This window comes from Bicyclus anynana, chromosome 14 (genome assembly GCF_947172395.1).
Source record: "Bicyclus anynana chromosome 14, ilBicAnyn1.1, whole genome shotgun sequence".
In the NCBI taxonomy this organism is placed as follows: domain Eukaryota; kingdom Metazoa; phylum Arthropoda; class Insecta; order Lepidoptera; family Nymphalidae; genus Bicyclus; species Bicyclus anynana.
This window is the reverse complement of record NC_069096.1, coordinates 2,106,756-2,122,529: the sequence shown is the minus strand read 5'-3', so window position 1 is coordinate 2,122,529 and position 15,774 is coordinate 2,106,756. Positions and strand designations below refer to the sequence as shown.

Here is a 15,774-nt window from a genome sequence, read left to right as displayed (position 1 = left end):
TTATTCGGCATCGTACTGGAACGCTGACACGCTAGCCAGTTTGTTATCTAGCGTACTCGAGCAGAACAAATATTTAATTAAGAATATTCAAAACAAGTTTAGCACGTAGTATGTAAAATCGTTAATTTAATCTCAAAACGAATCTCGAGCCATTTGCTCCGCGGCATTGACACGATGGCAATAATTTGTAACGACAAAGATCATTCGATCTCATTAGGCTTATCGGATGCGAAATCATTGGCATTGAGATGTACAGGTTCTATTTGAACTGCTCGCATATAGGGTTGGCGCTGGATAGAAAATAGCTTGTTTATTCTCTCGCGCATCTACGTATATATCATAAAAAGTCCTCTGCCGCGTCTGTCTGTCTGTTTGCTATCAATTCAAACGGATTTTTATTTGGATTTCACCAATAGATACAGTGAATTATCGTCACCATCATCATTAACAGCCGATGACATCCACAGCTGGATATAGGCCTTTTGCATGGACTTCCGAAGAAAACGGCCTCGAGCCGCCAACATCCAGCGGCTCCCTGCAACCTGCTTCATGTCCTTGGTCCACCTAGTGGGGGGTCGAGGCACTGCGCTTTCCGGTGCGGGGTCGCCATTCCAGCACCTTGGGATCCCGACGTCCATCGGTTTTTCGAACTATATGCCCTGTCCATTGCCATTTCAGCTTCGAGACTCGCTGAGTTATGTCAGTGACTTTAGTTCTTCTGTGGATCTCCTCATTTCTGATTCGATCACGCAGATAAACTTCAAGTGTGACTCACATAACTGAAAAGTTGGAGTTGTATTTTGAGTGTAACAGTGTACATTCTTATAGCATAATCTAATAGCAACAAGATCTAACCGCGTAATCTAATAGCAATACGAACACAATTATCGATAACCCTAACCCATTTGTGTACCGTTACCGACGGGCCCGCGAGGAACTGGTTCAAAGTCGGCTGCGCGCCCACTGCCCAGCACCTAGTACCCACCGCCGGTAACGCTTGCATTGCAACTGCGTAATTTATGCATAATGGCTATTGCGTTGCGTTTTACGCTTTTTCGCATTTATTTTATACGCATTAGTTACCTTATTTACATACGAAATTGTGGACTGTTGTATAAACGCATCCGATTTATCGCTTACTATTAGGCCTAGGCCGCACTAGGGTTAAACCGGTGTGGTTTTTAATCGCGTGAATTTGTGCCCCTAGAAAACTAATACAAGCGGCCGTACCTGTGGTTTTTTCCCGCGACTGATTTGAAAACCGTGATTTGCTACAAAATGCTCGCAGGTAAAAATCGCGGCAAAATTTGTAATCTATAGAACTTAGTTGACGCTCACGCATTGGCGTTAACCGCGGGCGGTTTTTTGGTCAGTATTCGGTAGACCGTCTTGCAAAGCAGAGCGAACACTTATAATTCCGTCTTGATACCGTCATAATAGAAGAAGATACGTTAGATAGCATAATCTATACTACAGCCTTTCTTGATGAGTATACTGTTTACCAACAAAGAAATTAGAAATGAAGGTAGAAGACGCATGTCATTTCATAACTTATTTAGTTTAAATTATGTATAGTTTGTGTATAAATGATTATATAAAACATATTAACCAAATCTAATTGTTCTAAGCTTATTAATCAATTTTATTTTCATTAATTTAAGAACAAGTTAATTATAATTATTATTAGGTGTGAAATGAGAAATTACTAGTGATTTATACCCTCATTTTTAATTTGTTTGTTGGTAAACAGTATTCATCAGGAAAGGCTGTAGCATAGTGTATTCCCTTTTACTTGTTACATCATTACTTTAAATTCAATTTGAAATAGGCATAAATTCTTTGCCGTATTGAAATGTGAAAGAGTCCCTTATTGCTCTTGCAAGACAGATTCTACTGAGAAGAGCCAACAAGATATACCTATAATAACAAAATATTTCTCATTCTGAGAGGAGACTCGAGCTCAGCAGTGAGCGGGTTGATGACGACGATGACGAAAAAAAATATATTTGTATTACGTAGTATTGTTCTCTTTACGAGTATGTTCTTAAATCACAATATATCCGATTTTAATAGTGTAGTGATAATGAAATCTACAATTTGTATTCCATTTGTTTTAGGCCTCAATGGACCTCCCGCCCGACAAAGCGAAGCTCCTCCGCAACTACGACCTGGAGAAGAAGTGGGAGATCATCTGCGACCAGGACATGGTGCAGGCGAAGGACTCACCCGCACACTACCTCAACAAGCTGCGCACTTACCTCGACCCCAAGGCCTCCAGGAGTCACAGGGTGAGCAATGACGTCAGAGTTTAGTAGCACTAGAAGAGCAACTTAGGGATTGTTTGCTCAACTTGCATGAACCTCTTCTATTTCCCATTTAAATCGGCTAAGCCGTTCCAGAGATAGGCCCGGACACACAGCCAGACAAAAATAACTTTTGACGTGCTAAACAAGTTTCATGTTAATAACTCTAGGCACTTTAGAAAACGTAAATATTATGAAACATAGACAGACACTTAAATATTACTTACACGAGTATAATAATATATTGTAGGGATACTCAGAAGTGGATATAAAAATAAAAGTAAACACCAATGTTAAACAATGGTTATAATTCACAACACTTGTCAGGATAACTTAATTAACAAATTCAATTAAACTGTAACTGTAACCAAAATACAACAGAGTTTACAACAGACAGAGATTCTCCCTGCCTAACTCCAAGTAATCCATAAAGAATTACACAACAAGAGATGTGGACGGCTCGAACGCCACGAGCACACTGCCAGTCTGCAACTGAAGCCGACCGTGCGATGAGCGCCATATCGCAAGTCGTTCCCGCCAACCCAACGCCAATTGACAGACCAAGCAGATGCTCCAGTTAATAGCAAATGAAAAAACTATCACAACGAACAAGGAACACAAAATACAAAAGTGCCCTTTGCACAGTGTACCTGAGAGAGCATCTCCTTGTAGCACTATCATTTTTAAAAACAACTTTTAAAAAAATCGGTTGTCTGTAAAATCTGTTTACCGACGATAGTTGAACGTCAACAACGTCGTAAGAAAATACTGATGGAATTGTTGCATTTTTCAAAAAAAAAATTCGTTTACAAATTTTCGTTTTTGTAATACTGTTTAATAATCTTTATAGACCAGAATATACTTTAATTCTTGTAAAAAGAGTTGGCAACCCTAGAGCGAGGGAACGACGCATGACGTCATCTTTTTTCGGATCGGTCGGCTCCATCCAATTATGAGACGTCACGTCAAAAAAAAATTACTTACTCGTCGAATTTTTAACCTCCTCCTTATTTTGAAGTCGGTTTAAAATAGTGATGATATCTATACTAATATTATAAAGCTAAAGAGTTTATTTGATTGAACGCGCTAATCTCAGGAACTACTGGCCCGATTTGAAAAATTCTTTTAGTGTTAATAGACCATTTATCGAGGAATGGTATAGGCTATATATTGTCCCCGTATTCCTACGGGAATAGGAACCACGCGGGTGAAACCGCGCGGCGTCAGCTAGTATTATGATAAAAGTTCCCCTTTTTAAAGTTACGAAGTAATAAGATTGAACAAACGTAACGAACCGGCAAATAGTTGTTACAGTAAAACAAAGGGCGGCGCGATTTGCACGGGATTGCTGCGGTCGCACTATTAGTTACTGTCCCGAGCTATTGCTGCGTGCGGCGACAGAGACTGATGTGTTGCGTATTGTGTCTCTGTAAGGCACTATATACACTGAGGAGAGAATCGCAACGATTTCATCATATAATGTCCACAACGATAATGCCGCGAGTGTGTTGTCGCTATAGTATCGCCCATTAGTGATTGGCCCTTGAAGTTTGTATAGAATTCGGTAGCACTGCGAGACTATCGCCGTGATTCTCGCTTGTGATGCTGTGGTCACACTATTAGCTGTTAATATCCCGAGCTATTGCTGCGTGCGGCGACAGAGATTGATGTATTGCGTATTGTGTCACTGTAAGGCGCTGTATGCATTGACGAGAGAATCGCAACGATTTCATCATATAATCTCCACAACGATAATGCCGCGAGATTGTCGCAATAGTATGCGCCCAGTGGTGATTGGCTCAAGGGCCACTATAATTTGGTTAGAATTTGGTGGCAAGGCGAGACTATCGCCGCGATTCTCACTTGTGATGCTGCGCGGTCACACTATTAGTTAACTAGCGGACGCCCGCGATTTCGTCCGCGTGAAATTTAGTTTTTCACACATCCCTCGGGAACCATGGATTTTTCCGGGATAAAAAGTAGCCTATGTGTTAACCCAGAGTGAAATCCATTTCCATTCCAATTTTTAGTCAAATCGCTTCAGTAGTAGCGGAGTTAAAGAGTAACAAACATCCAAACAGCCATACAAACTTTCGCGTTTATAATATTAGTAGGATATCCCGAGCTATTGCAGCGTGCGACGACGGAGGCAAATGTATTGTGTCTCTAATCAGGGTTACTGTAAGGGCTGTAAGGCGCTACATCCACGGAAAAGCGAATCGCTACGTTTCCGTCCCACTAACGTCGGATATCGTCGGATTATCCATATAAGTGGGTAGGGTAATTCCGTTTATAAATAATTATTAAGATACGTAACAAGGAAAAAACGGGTCAATTATACATATAATAACTTTGTGTTGCGTCGGTCTGTCTACCAGTTCGAGGTATCGAGTTGAAATTAAAACCACATAATAAAATTAATGTTCCTAATAACAAATTCATAAAAAAATATTGATTTATCCGCTATTCATTTAAATTGTTCCTTTTATTTAACCGACTTCCAAAAAGGTAGAGAGTTTATTTTCAAGTTTTCCAACGTCAAAAACGCTGTCCTCCATTTTGTGACGTCAAAATACTACTTATTGTAAGTACTAAACGTCAAACTAAATTGTCAACTAATATTTTTGTCAAACGTTCTAGTTTGGTAAAGGATTTGTTAACGTGAAACCATGAAACAGTTAAAATATAGACCATTTGTCCGACAGCGTTTTGGTCAAAAAAAAATTAAAAATTTAAATTTTCATGCAAATACGTCACAAAAAATATATTTTTTTTTAATCTAGTAGAACGATAGTTAACAATTTAAAACAATTTAAAAAAGCATCAACTAGCATATTTTTTACGCAAAACTTGTTAACAGTTGTCACACCGCGTCGCTAGATGACGCCACGGTACGGTTAGAGCGCGCTTCTGAGTTTCCCACTCGGAAGCCATAATAAGCGCCGAACGGATCACGATCGTTGTCAAGTGGCTATAAGCTACCATCTTAGATTGCATTATTTATTTTTGATACGCATTTGTACATAGTACAAAAGCGGTTAGATGTTAATTGTTAAATGTATATTGATATTACTTTGTATTGTATACTTAGTCATATTTGTTAATACTTAATTGTTATTGTATTATTTGTATATTAAAACATTTTTATACTGGATTTGATACTGGAACTGGATAGTCCAATTACGAACATTGAAATTAGAATTTTGAAAGCATTAAACAAATGGTAGAGCCGTGATAGCCCAGTGGATATGATCTCTGCCTCCGATTCCAAACGGTGTGGGTTCGAATCCGGTCCCGGGCCTTGCACCTCCAACTTTTCAGTTGTGTGCATTTTAAGAAATTAAATATCACGTGTCTCAATCGGTGAAGGAAAACATCGTGAGGAAACCTGCATACCAGAGAATTATCTTAATTCTCTGCGTGTGTGGAGACTCGAGCTCAGCAATGAGCCGAATATGGGTTGATGACAACGAAACAAATGGTCCTATCTAATACGGATTTTAGACTATAATTATTAATTACTCTAACACTACAAAAAAATTTTGATACAGATTTGTCTGTCCTCAACTCCTTATAAATATTGCAACAATGATGTTAAAGCCTTTAAAATGAAAACGAAAATAACGTAGCTTTGTGATAAATCTTGTGTAAGTAATGTTTTGACTGTTGTAACTGTTGTCACATGTCATCGATAGATGGCGCTATGCCACGCTCAGAGCGCGCTATGAAGTGTTTATCTCGTTGGCTATACTACGCACCGAACGATATGTGCGAACTTAACAGCTGCCATTCGTGCCAGCGTGTTGGACTATTGGAATTTTTGATACGCTTTTGTAAACATATTGTTTATAAAAGCGGTAGTACTTATAGTAAAAACTTAAAAATTAAAAACTAATATCTATTATCTATATCTGTAACCTTTAAATTAATAATTAATTTAAAGGAGGAGTTTCCACTTCCCTTAAGTGTTTTTCGTCTCGTCTCCAGTCTCCACTCCATCACCAGACCCCTAATGACAGTTACAACCCATCTTGATGTAAAGTTCTCATCAATACAAATTAATCAAAGTCAAACCCAAACACAAGGTAAATGCTGTAAACCGTTGACGTGTTCCCTTGTCTGTGATTCGGCTCCATCATCAGATCGACTTCAGACCTTCATTAAGTTGTAGTGCTTTAAAATACTTATGAAAACATTTGGAAACGCCTTGGCCACCCCTAGAATTTTCAATAGTTCCCCTCGATTTCTCCAGGAGACCGTCATATCCTGGTTTTCTTATTATGGTACCACCCTCAGAATATCTCCTTTCTAACAAAAAAAATAATTATCAGAATTGGTCCATAAACGACGAGAAGACGAACACACATACAAAAAAAATATATGTATATACGGTCGAATTGAGAAACCTCCTCCTTTTTTTTGAGGTCGGTTAAACATTTTAAATAGCAAGTAATTTGTATCTTATTAACCAAGTAATTGGTGTTTGAATACCATGAAGCCCAGTTGTGAGAAGTGGATTAAAATAGACCTTAATAATTTAAATGTCAAATTACGGTACTCTTTAATTCAGTTTTTATTTGATAGACTAAACAAAATAAGATGCTTAATAAAATAAATAGTAATCAAACGTAATAAATAACCGCAATCATTCTAACCTTCATTACGTCATCAACCCATATTCGGCTCACTGCTGAGCTCGAGTCTCCTCTCACAATGAGAGGGGTTAGGCCAGTAGTCCACCACGCTGGCCCAATGCGGATTGGCAGACTTCACACACGCAGAGAATTAAGATAATTCTCTGGTATGCAGGTTTCCTCACGATGTTTTCCTTCACCGATTGAGACACGTGATATTTATTTTTTTAAAATGCACACAACTGAAAAGTTGGAGGTGCATGCCCCGGACCGGATTCGAACCCACACCCTCCGGAATCGGAGGCAGAGGTCATATCCACTGGGCTATCACGGCTCAATAACTAACCTTCATTAATTCCAAGTAATCCTGTTGTTTATACACTTAATCGCACTTAAGTTAATCGATCCGCAAATACCGAGTCAGTGGAGACAATAGCTGTGACGTAATGCACATTCTCACGGAGAATCTTCAATAACATTCGACTATTCGACTGAGTCATCGTAGTGACATTCTCACACCAGAGTATCTTATTCTTGGAAATGGACGACAAATTATTATTGTTGATTGAGACTCAAAAGGGCTAGAATTCAAAGCCAGACAGCCAGTTTTAAAAAATACAGTTGGTTCAGTTAATTAAATTAGTGAGTATGTCATCATCGCCTTTTATGTGACAGGGGCGTTCCTTATGGGAGACGGCAATTTTCAGCTTAGTCTTACTAAATCTACGTCATCATCATCACCATCATCATCATCATCATCATCATCATCATCATCATCATCATCATCATCATCATCATCATCATCATCATCATCATCATCATCATCCATCATCCATCATCATCATCATCATCATCATCATCATCATCATCATCATCATCAGCATTATCATCATCTTGCATGGACATTTAAACACAATGGTCTCGAGCCGCCAGCATCCAGCGGCTCCTGCAACCAGCTTGATGTCTTCGGTCCACCTAGTCGTGGGTCGACAAACACTGCGTTCCGGTGCGGGGTCGCCATCCTAGCACCTTCGGACCCCAACATCCATCGGCTCTTCTAACTATGAGGCTTAACCATTGCCACTTCAGCTTCGCGCCTAGCTGAGCTATGTCACTCAGTATGTAGAAGTGTAAATTTGCGAGTTTTGGGTAACAATGTTTGCGTCTATTACGATTTAATTAGATAATAATGTTAAGATGGACCGATCATGTGCGGTTTTTTTTTTAAGGCTAGTTGGTTCTTACGAGTAGCTACGAGTATACATATTAAATGTATAATCCAATAAGCTAATCAAGATTGCGTTATTTGAATATCATCATTAACCACTTATTATTCGGCACATACTTATTATTCTGCTCAATGTTGAGCACGAGTCTCCTCTCAAAATGAGAGGCGTTAGGCCTTAGTCACAAGTATTTCTTATAAAAAAAGAAGGAGCAAATAATTATTATCTTTACGTTGGCTTTACGTGCTCAATCATTAACTGCACCATTTGCATTTCTCAAAACGCGGTGGGCGTTCGAGAGCGCATGAAAGGGCTTGCTTGTAAAAGGGCCAATCTAGCACTCCATAAAGCCATAACGTCTATCTAAACAAAACAGTTCGCAACGGATATGGCGAAGTCGTGATCGTCGCCGAATTCAATGGGAACTGGTCCGATGTGCTGCTTAGATTCGTGTACAGCCGGTGATTTATCCGCACGATTTGCGTATACTGTTCAGATGGGGAATTACACCCTGCCTTGACCAGACATACTTCATTTTATAAAGGCTGAAAGTTTGCCAGCCTATGCTCTTATAACATTACCCAATAGGGATGATGACAAGGGTTTTGGATATTTAAAAAATTTTTTGCTGAGCGAATATTTATAACTTCCTAACATTCTTGATATTTTTCATTATTTGAATTATAAAAATAAACATACAAATAACAAAGATATTTGTAATTTAACCATCTCTCTACGAGACGGCATTCTTTCGTGCCATTCAGTATGGAGCGTTTTTTAGCGATCCACGGCGGCGGCGCAAAATTGACCCTTTAAATCTGAAAGTATAGTTCTGAAAGTAATAATCGCAGATACCTATACCCTGTTACTTCTCCAAAATTGCTTTCGCGTGCGGGGTCGTCATTCCAGCACCTTGGGACCCCAACGTCCATCGGCTCTTCGAACTATGTGCCCGGCCCATTGCCATTAGCGACTCGTTGAGCTATGTTGGTGATTTAGATTTTCCTGCGGATCTTCTCATTTCTGATTCTAGGTACTCCGACCATAGCTCGTTCAATCGTTCGCTGTGTAACTCTGAGCCTTCTGGGCTGGGTTAGGCTGACAAACCTTCATAGGTTGAGGTATGTCAGGCTAACGCAGGCTTTCGCTCTAAAGTAATTTAATAGCGCCGCTGTCTCATGCTCTACAATGACAGGGCTGCTATTCATTGAACGCACGTCCTCGCTCTCAACGCTGCTTCAGCGATGAAAGTAGATATACTTGACTTTAATTTATAAGCAAAATCTGTTACTCGAATTAACATAATAGAATTCGTAATCACATATTAATTTGGCAACCTTCAGAAAAAAACACTACGTCTAGGTCTAAGACAACATTCGATAATGTGTTTGTAGAACTGTTCAAAATGAGTGATTAATTTTTTACTAATGTAATGTTTATCTTTTTACAGAAAAGAAAAATGGTTGGGGACTCTACGTCCACGCAGGTTCTTAGGGATTTGGAAATATCATTACGAACCAATCACATAGAGTGAGTACACCTTCAATATAATAAATACTCGGTAATGGTAAAAATATTATTAGTCAAATACAAAACAAAAGTTTTTGAACATTGCGTGTCAGTGATGACCTATGGTTCCGAGACTTGGTCGCTAACAATGGGTCTCATAAAAAGGCTCAAGAGTCACACAGCGGGCGATGGAGTGAGCTATGCTCGGAGTATCTCTGCTTCATCGAATTAGAAACCAGCAGATCAGCAGAAGAACCAAAGTCACCTATATAGTTCAACGAGTCGTGAAGCTGAAGTGCCAATGGATGGAGACCCCGCACTAGAAAGCGCAGTGTTGGTCGACCCCCCACCAAAATGGACTGACGACATCAAGCGAGTCGCAGGTATTCGCTGGATGCAGGATTGTGATGTTTGGAAGTGCCTACAAAAGGCCTATATCCTGCAGTGGACGTCCATCGGCTGACATGATGATGATAATAAAGAAACAATAACCAAAAATTCAACTGCATTAAATAGCTCTATACCTAATAATAACCCTGGATTAAAAGAAGTGAATTGTTAATATATACAGACTTTTTATAATTTATGAAATGAAACGGGATAGTCGCCCCTTAAAACAGGACATGGTTCATTAACACACGATGATACTCGTATGGCATAGGTTTAAAAAGATAGGATAAGATTATTTTGTTCTTAAGCCATTTTATTTGCTCTGTCGTCAGATGGGTGAGGGAATTTCTAAACGAGCAGAACCAGGGGCTCGACGTGCTGATCGACTACCTGAGCTTCAGGTTGAGCATGATGAGGCACGAGCAGCGGATCGCGCTGGCCCGGAGCCATTCCTCCGACGCTATCAATCAGGGTGAGCTTTATAAGCTTAATTCGTAAACTAGAAGTACTAGTAGCTACGATATCAGATATAGCCGTTATTTGATAGGACACTTGAAGCCTGAGTTGAGTTTACTTGCGGTTGCAAAAACCAATATGTTTTGTTTACATATCGTTACGAACATATCTCTAATAAAAACTTTTGTAATAAAATAAACTTATATAAGCTTATTTATATCTATAAAACCCTTTACTTTATAGATATATTATTATTTATATCTATAAAGTAAAGGGTGTCCCCGGAACCGTTGAGACACAATCATATACGAGAAACATCTACGTCCGTTGTGCAACAGTCGCATCGACTACTACACTAGTAGCACCGAGTTTCGCCTAGTTGAAGGGGAAAGAGATTAGATATAGTGTTGTGAAAATAATTGTTGCTTTAAACAAATAATATAACTTCCAGTGAACACAACAACATCGGACTGCAGCGCGCCAACAGAGATCAGCGGAACACTCAGCGCCACGTGGAGGCGGCGAGCTCGTTCCGCTGACTCGGACGGGGAGACCATCGGCAGCCCGGCCGCGGCGCGGCGGCGCACGAGGCACGCCGCGCGGCTCAACATGGGCGCCTCCACCGACGACATACACGTGTGCATCATGTGCATGCGCGCCATCATGAACAATAAGGTGATCATCATCGTCATCATTAGCGGACTCGGACGGGAAGTCCATTGGATCTAAGCTACCAATAAATACTTCCCAATACTCCGTCTTGGATTGACTTTGCACTTTGGCATACCAATCTCGATCATCTCTTCGAACTATGTGCCTCGCCCATCTTCACTTCAGCTTCAGAATTAAGGTAATTATCGTCGACAGCATTACGTTAAAAACCCTCGTCGTTCTTCCGTTTGGGAGAAAATCACAAAAAAGTTCTGGGAATCAAAGACTCGAGCAAAGCAGTACAAATCCTGTACTAATTTGGTTATTTTCATTTATTCCAGTATGGATTCAACATGGTGATACAACACAGGGAAGCTATAAACAGCATAGCCCTCTCCCTGGTACACCACTCCCTGCGGACGAAGGCTCTGGTGCTGGAACTGCTCGCGGCCATCTGCCTGGTGAAGGGCGGCCACCAGATCATACTCTCCGCGTTCGACAACTTCAAAGAAGTGGTCGGAGAGCCTAGAAGGTTTCACACGTTGATGGAGTACTTCATGAATTACGACACCTTCCATATTGAGTTTATGGTGAGTAAATAGATGGAATAAAACGAAACAAAAAAAAAATTAGAACTACCTCTTTTGGCCAACGATTAACTTTTACAGCTAAGTTTTGTTACATGAGGCCCTTTGTTACAGTCTTGGGATGGATTATGAAAAAATGGCAGCAGTAGAAGTTTAGAATAAAAATTATTGAGAAAGTATCTCAATAATTTTTATTTTAAAATTAAATTTTCAAGTGAACTAAATAAAGAAACTCTTAAATATAATTATGTAGTCTTAAAAATACTTCGTTATAATTATCTCATCCCACTTCTGAACCTCAGTAGAACTGCTGCAATTTCTTGTAACGGTATCCAAAGCTGCTTTAGTAGAATCTCACCAAGTTTGTTTGTGCACGGAGAACAACATGAGCCGAAAAGGTGAATGTTTAAATGTCATAAAGTGACCATAAACTACGGTCACATAACCTAGGATCTGCTTAAAGTATTTTCTCTGATGGACCCGGCATTCGCACGATGATTCCATAGAATACAAAAAAAATTGTCTCTTCTGCCTCCTCTATAAGCAAATCCGTCAAAGGTCTCGAATGACCATGGAAGACGAGAATCACTTAAAATCAGGTGTTCTGATCGTTTGCTTACATTATCAGCCGACGGACGTCCACCGCTGAACATAGGCCTTTAGTATAGACTTCCAAACATCACGGTCCCGAGCCGCCAGCATCCAGCTTGAGCTCCCTGCAACCTGCTTGATGTCCTCGGCCCATCTAGTGGGAGGTCGACCAACACTGCGCTTTATGGTGCGGGGTCGCCATTCCACTTACTATGTAGGATATAAATAAAAGATTATTTCCCAGGTGGCGTGCATGCAGTTTGTCAATATCATCGTGCATTCAGTGGAAGACATGAACTTCCGAGTGCACCTACAGTACGAGTTCACGGCACTCAAGCTCGACGACTACCTGGAGAGACTGAGGATGTGCGAGAGCGAAGATTTGCAGGTACCCCCATAGCATAGCTCTCTGTAGCACGGTGTTAGGTGTGACACCACCGTGCCTTGAAGAGCATGTTTTACAGTCGCAATTATTATAATAATAAGGAATACATATAGATACATATATATTTCATATATTTTATTCGATTTGTGTCATGCATGACAAATCTATACTAATATTATAAAGCTGAAGAGTTTGTTTGTTTGTTTGTTTGATTGAACGCGATAATCTCAGGAACTACAGGTCCGATTTCAAAAATTCTTTCAGTGTTAGATAGCCCATTTATCGAGGAAGGCTATAGGTTATATATTAACCCTATATTCCCACGGGAACGAGAACCACGCGGGTGAAACCGCGCGACGTCAGCTAGTCTATGATAAAAGAAAAGGTAAATATTATTATTTTCTGCAAAATTCTTATAATAACTGGTCAAGACGTTACAAATGTCAGGAGATACTTTTCTATGCAGACAGAAAAAGTAATTGAAATATTGTTAACAAAAGTGACGTAAGTACTCTCTAAAGAAATGTGACAAGGCGATACAATATTCGAATTTCGACGTCATGACGAGTGATACTTTGCAGACCTTAAGAACAAGTTGAATAATTGACATTCAGTAAAAAAGTTGTATACTTATATTTATTGTGAGCATAACACAAATCAATAAGGAATACAAAGAAATTACTAGTCTTAATTTAAATCACATGCATAAGATAAGAACACCTGATAGTAGTCATTATAAAATTCAACATTATCGCCCTAAGCTCGCAACACACTCGTAGTGGGTCTAAACTCTATATATCCTCTTCTATAAGTTAGGAGGCCTGGCCGTATAAATATGCTGATAATGACGTCATCAATTTTGCCCAGTATCACCTGCATTACAATCATCACGATTGTTTGCATAGGTCCAAATCTCCGCGTACCTGGACAACGTGTTCGACGTGGCTGCACTCATGGAGGACAGCGAGACGAAGACCGCGGCACTGGAGAAGGTCAACGACCTGGAGGACGAATTGGGTCATGTAAGTATTTATCGTAAAAAAAGAAGTGAAAAAAGAAAAGTAAAGTGATCCCACTTCTGATAACCAATTAGAGCTCATACATTGTTATTGGCTCTAATTGATTTTAGTATTTGAGATTTTAAACATTTCATTCGGTTATGATACAACTTTGGCTTAGAGTGCGTCATTAATTGGTTAGTTATTAACATTAGCTGCGAACTGAAACCGTTTGAACATACTGGCAAAAAAAAAAAGAAAAGAAAATCTGGAGAAATCCTTCTAAAGAATGTTAAATATTTACTTTATACATACTACATATTTTACATTATATGAAAAGGCACACGAGCGTCTCGCCGCGTTAGAGCGGGAGGCGATAGCGAAGCAGGCGACGCTGGAGGCGGAGCTGGCGCAGATACGACACGAACGGGACCAACTGGCCGAGGCGAGGAGACAAGTCGTCGAAGAGGTATACCTACAGTTGACACACGAGCGTCTCGCCGCGTTAGAGCGGGAGGCGATAGCAAAGCAGGGGACGCTGGAGGCGGAGCTGGCGCAGATACGACACGAACGGGACCAACTGGCCGAGGCGAGGAGACAAGTCGTCGAAGAGGTATACCTACAGTTGACACACGAGCGTCTCGCCGCGTTAGAGCGGGAGGCGATAGCAAAGCAGGGGACGCTGGAGGCGGAGCTGGCGCAGATACGACACGAACGGGACCAACTGGCCGAGGCGAGGAGACAAGTCGTCGAAGAGGTATACCTACAGTTGACACACGAGCGTCTCGCCGCGTTAGAGCAGGAGGCGATAGCGAAGCAGGCGACGCTGGAGGCGGAGCTGGCGCAGATACGACACGAACGGGACCAACTGCGGGAACGGGAGGCGCTAGCGAAGCAAAGCAAGCGAATCAACTTGCGTTAGTTTATACACAAACACGCGAAGGTATTAGATAGTATATGAACTGAGTAGTTAATTTTAGAGATTTTTAAGAAATATTTTATGTTGCGTCAGGTTTCGACTCTGAGACGAGCGCAGCAGGACTCCAGAAACCGCCAGTCGATGCTGGAGTCCAAAGTGCAAGAACTGGAATCCCTTACCAAATCCTTACCGCGCGGTGCTTCCAGTAAGTGTACTCATTTACTTTAATAATATTTAATATTAGAAAGAGAGAAAAATGTTTATCGCTTATACTAATGTAACATTGTCGGAGTATGCCGTGGTTGAATTTAGCCGTTTTTTTGTTATATTTCATTACTAGCTGACAAACGCGAACACTTGTACTGTTCCCTCACAATAAACAAATGTACTTCCTACAAAAAAAAAAATAGAATTAGTATACCTCTATGTTATACTAGATGTCGTTGTTTACCAGTGGGTGCTATATCGTCGCACGCGCTGTGCAACGGCACAGTGAACGGGCACGTGTCCCCGCCGGGCACTCTCACCAACGGGGACGTGCACGCGCACACGCTGCCCGCGCCCCCGCCGCCGCCCGCCGCCACACTGCTGCCCCCGCCGCCACCCGCGCCGCTGCCTCCACTGCCGCCCCCGCCACCGCCGCCGCCCGCGCTCGCCCCGCCGCCGCCCGCGCCGCCCGCACCCCCCGCGCCCGGCCTCATGCTGCCCCCGCACCACACGGACGCGATGACGATAAAGAGGAAGGTCGACACCAAATACAAACTGCCCACATTGAATTGGATCGCGCTCAAACCGAATCAGGTAAGACTTTATAGACTTTATAAGACCGTCGCTATGTTATTGGTCGGTTTGTTACCAGGTATACTTTTATGTTCACGAAACTCAATTCCTTCTTCTCCTTTCTACCACCAAACATCAGCGCTATTCTGTACCGATGTTATTGTAACTCTCCTCTCGTTCTCTCTTTCTGTCTAACTGTAATAAATAGAGAGAGATAGATAAGAGATCGCAGCTCACATTCTTGAGTTATAAATTTTTTTTTAACTTTACATCGTTCCATCCACGCGAACCACAACAAACATTTTGCTTCAAAATTTCTACATCTATCAGTGTGGAATGCCTTTC

The 15,774-nt window shown here is 41.0% G+C and overlaps 1 protein-coding gene across 4 annotated transcripts in view; it reads left to right on the top strand.

Annotated features, from left to right (window-relative positions):
• Positions 1-15,774, top strand: part of LOC112057887 (formin-like protein) — a 98,991-nt gene that overhangs the window by 61,027 nt on the left and 22,190 nt on the right. For all 4 annotated transcript variants that reach the window (XM_052885468.1, XM_052885467.1, XM_052885469.1 and 1 more), the window contains exons 2-11: positions 2,118-2,288; positions 9,614-9,693; positions 10,395-10,534; positions 10,970-11,193; positions 11,511-11,759; positions 12,592-12,735; positions 13,638-13,754; positions 14,071-14,487; positions 14,743-14,854; positions 15,104-15,450. In XM_052885468.1, the coding sequence (XP_052741428.1) occupies positions 2,118-2,288; positions 9,614-9,693; positions 10,395-10,534; positions 10,970-11,193; positions 11,511-11,759; positions 12,592-12,735; positions 13,638-13,754; positions 14,071-14,487; positions 14,743-14,854; positions 15,104-15,450 (2,001 nt within the window). The remainder of the gene's footprint in view (positions 1-2,117; positions 2,289-9,613; positions 9,694-10,394; positions 10,535-10,969; positions 11,194-11,510; positions 11,760-12,591; positions 12,736-13,637; positions 13,755-14,070; positions 14,488-14,742; positions 14,855-15,103; positions 15,451-15,774) is intronic.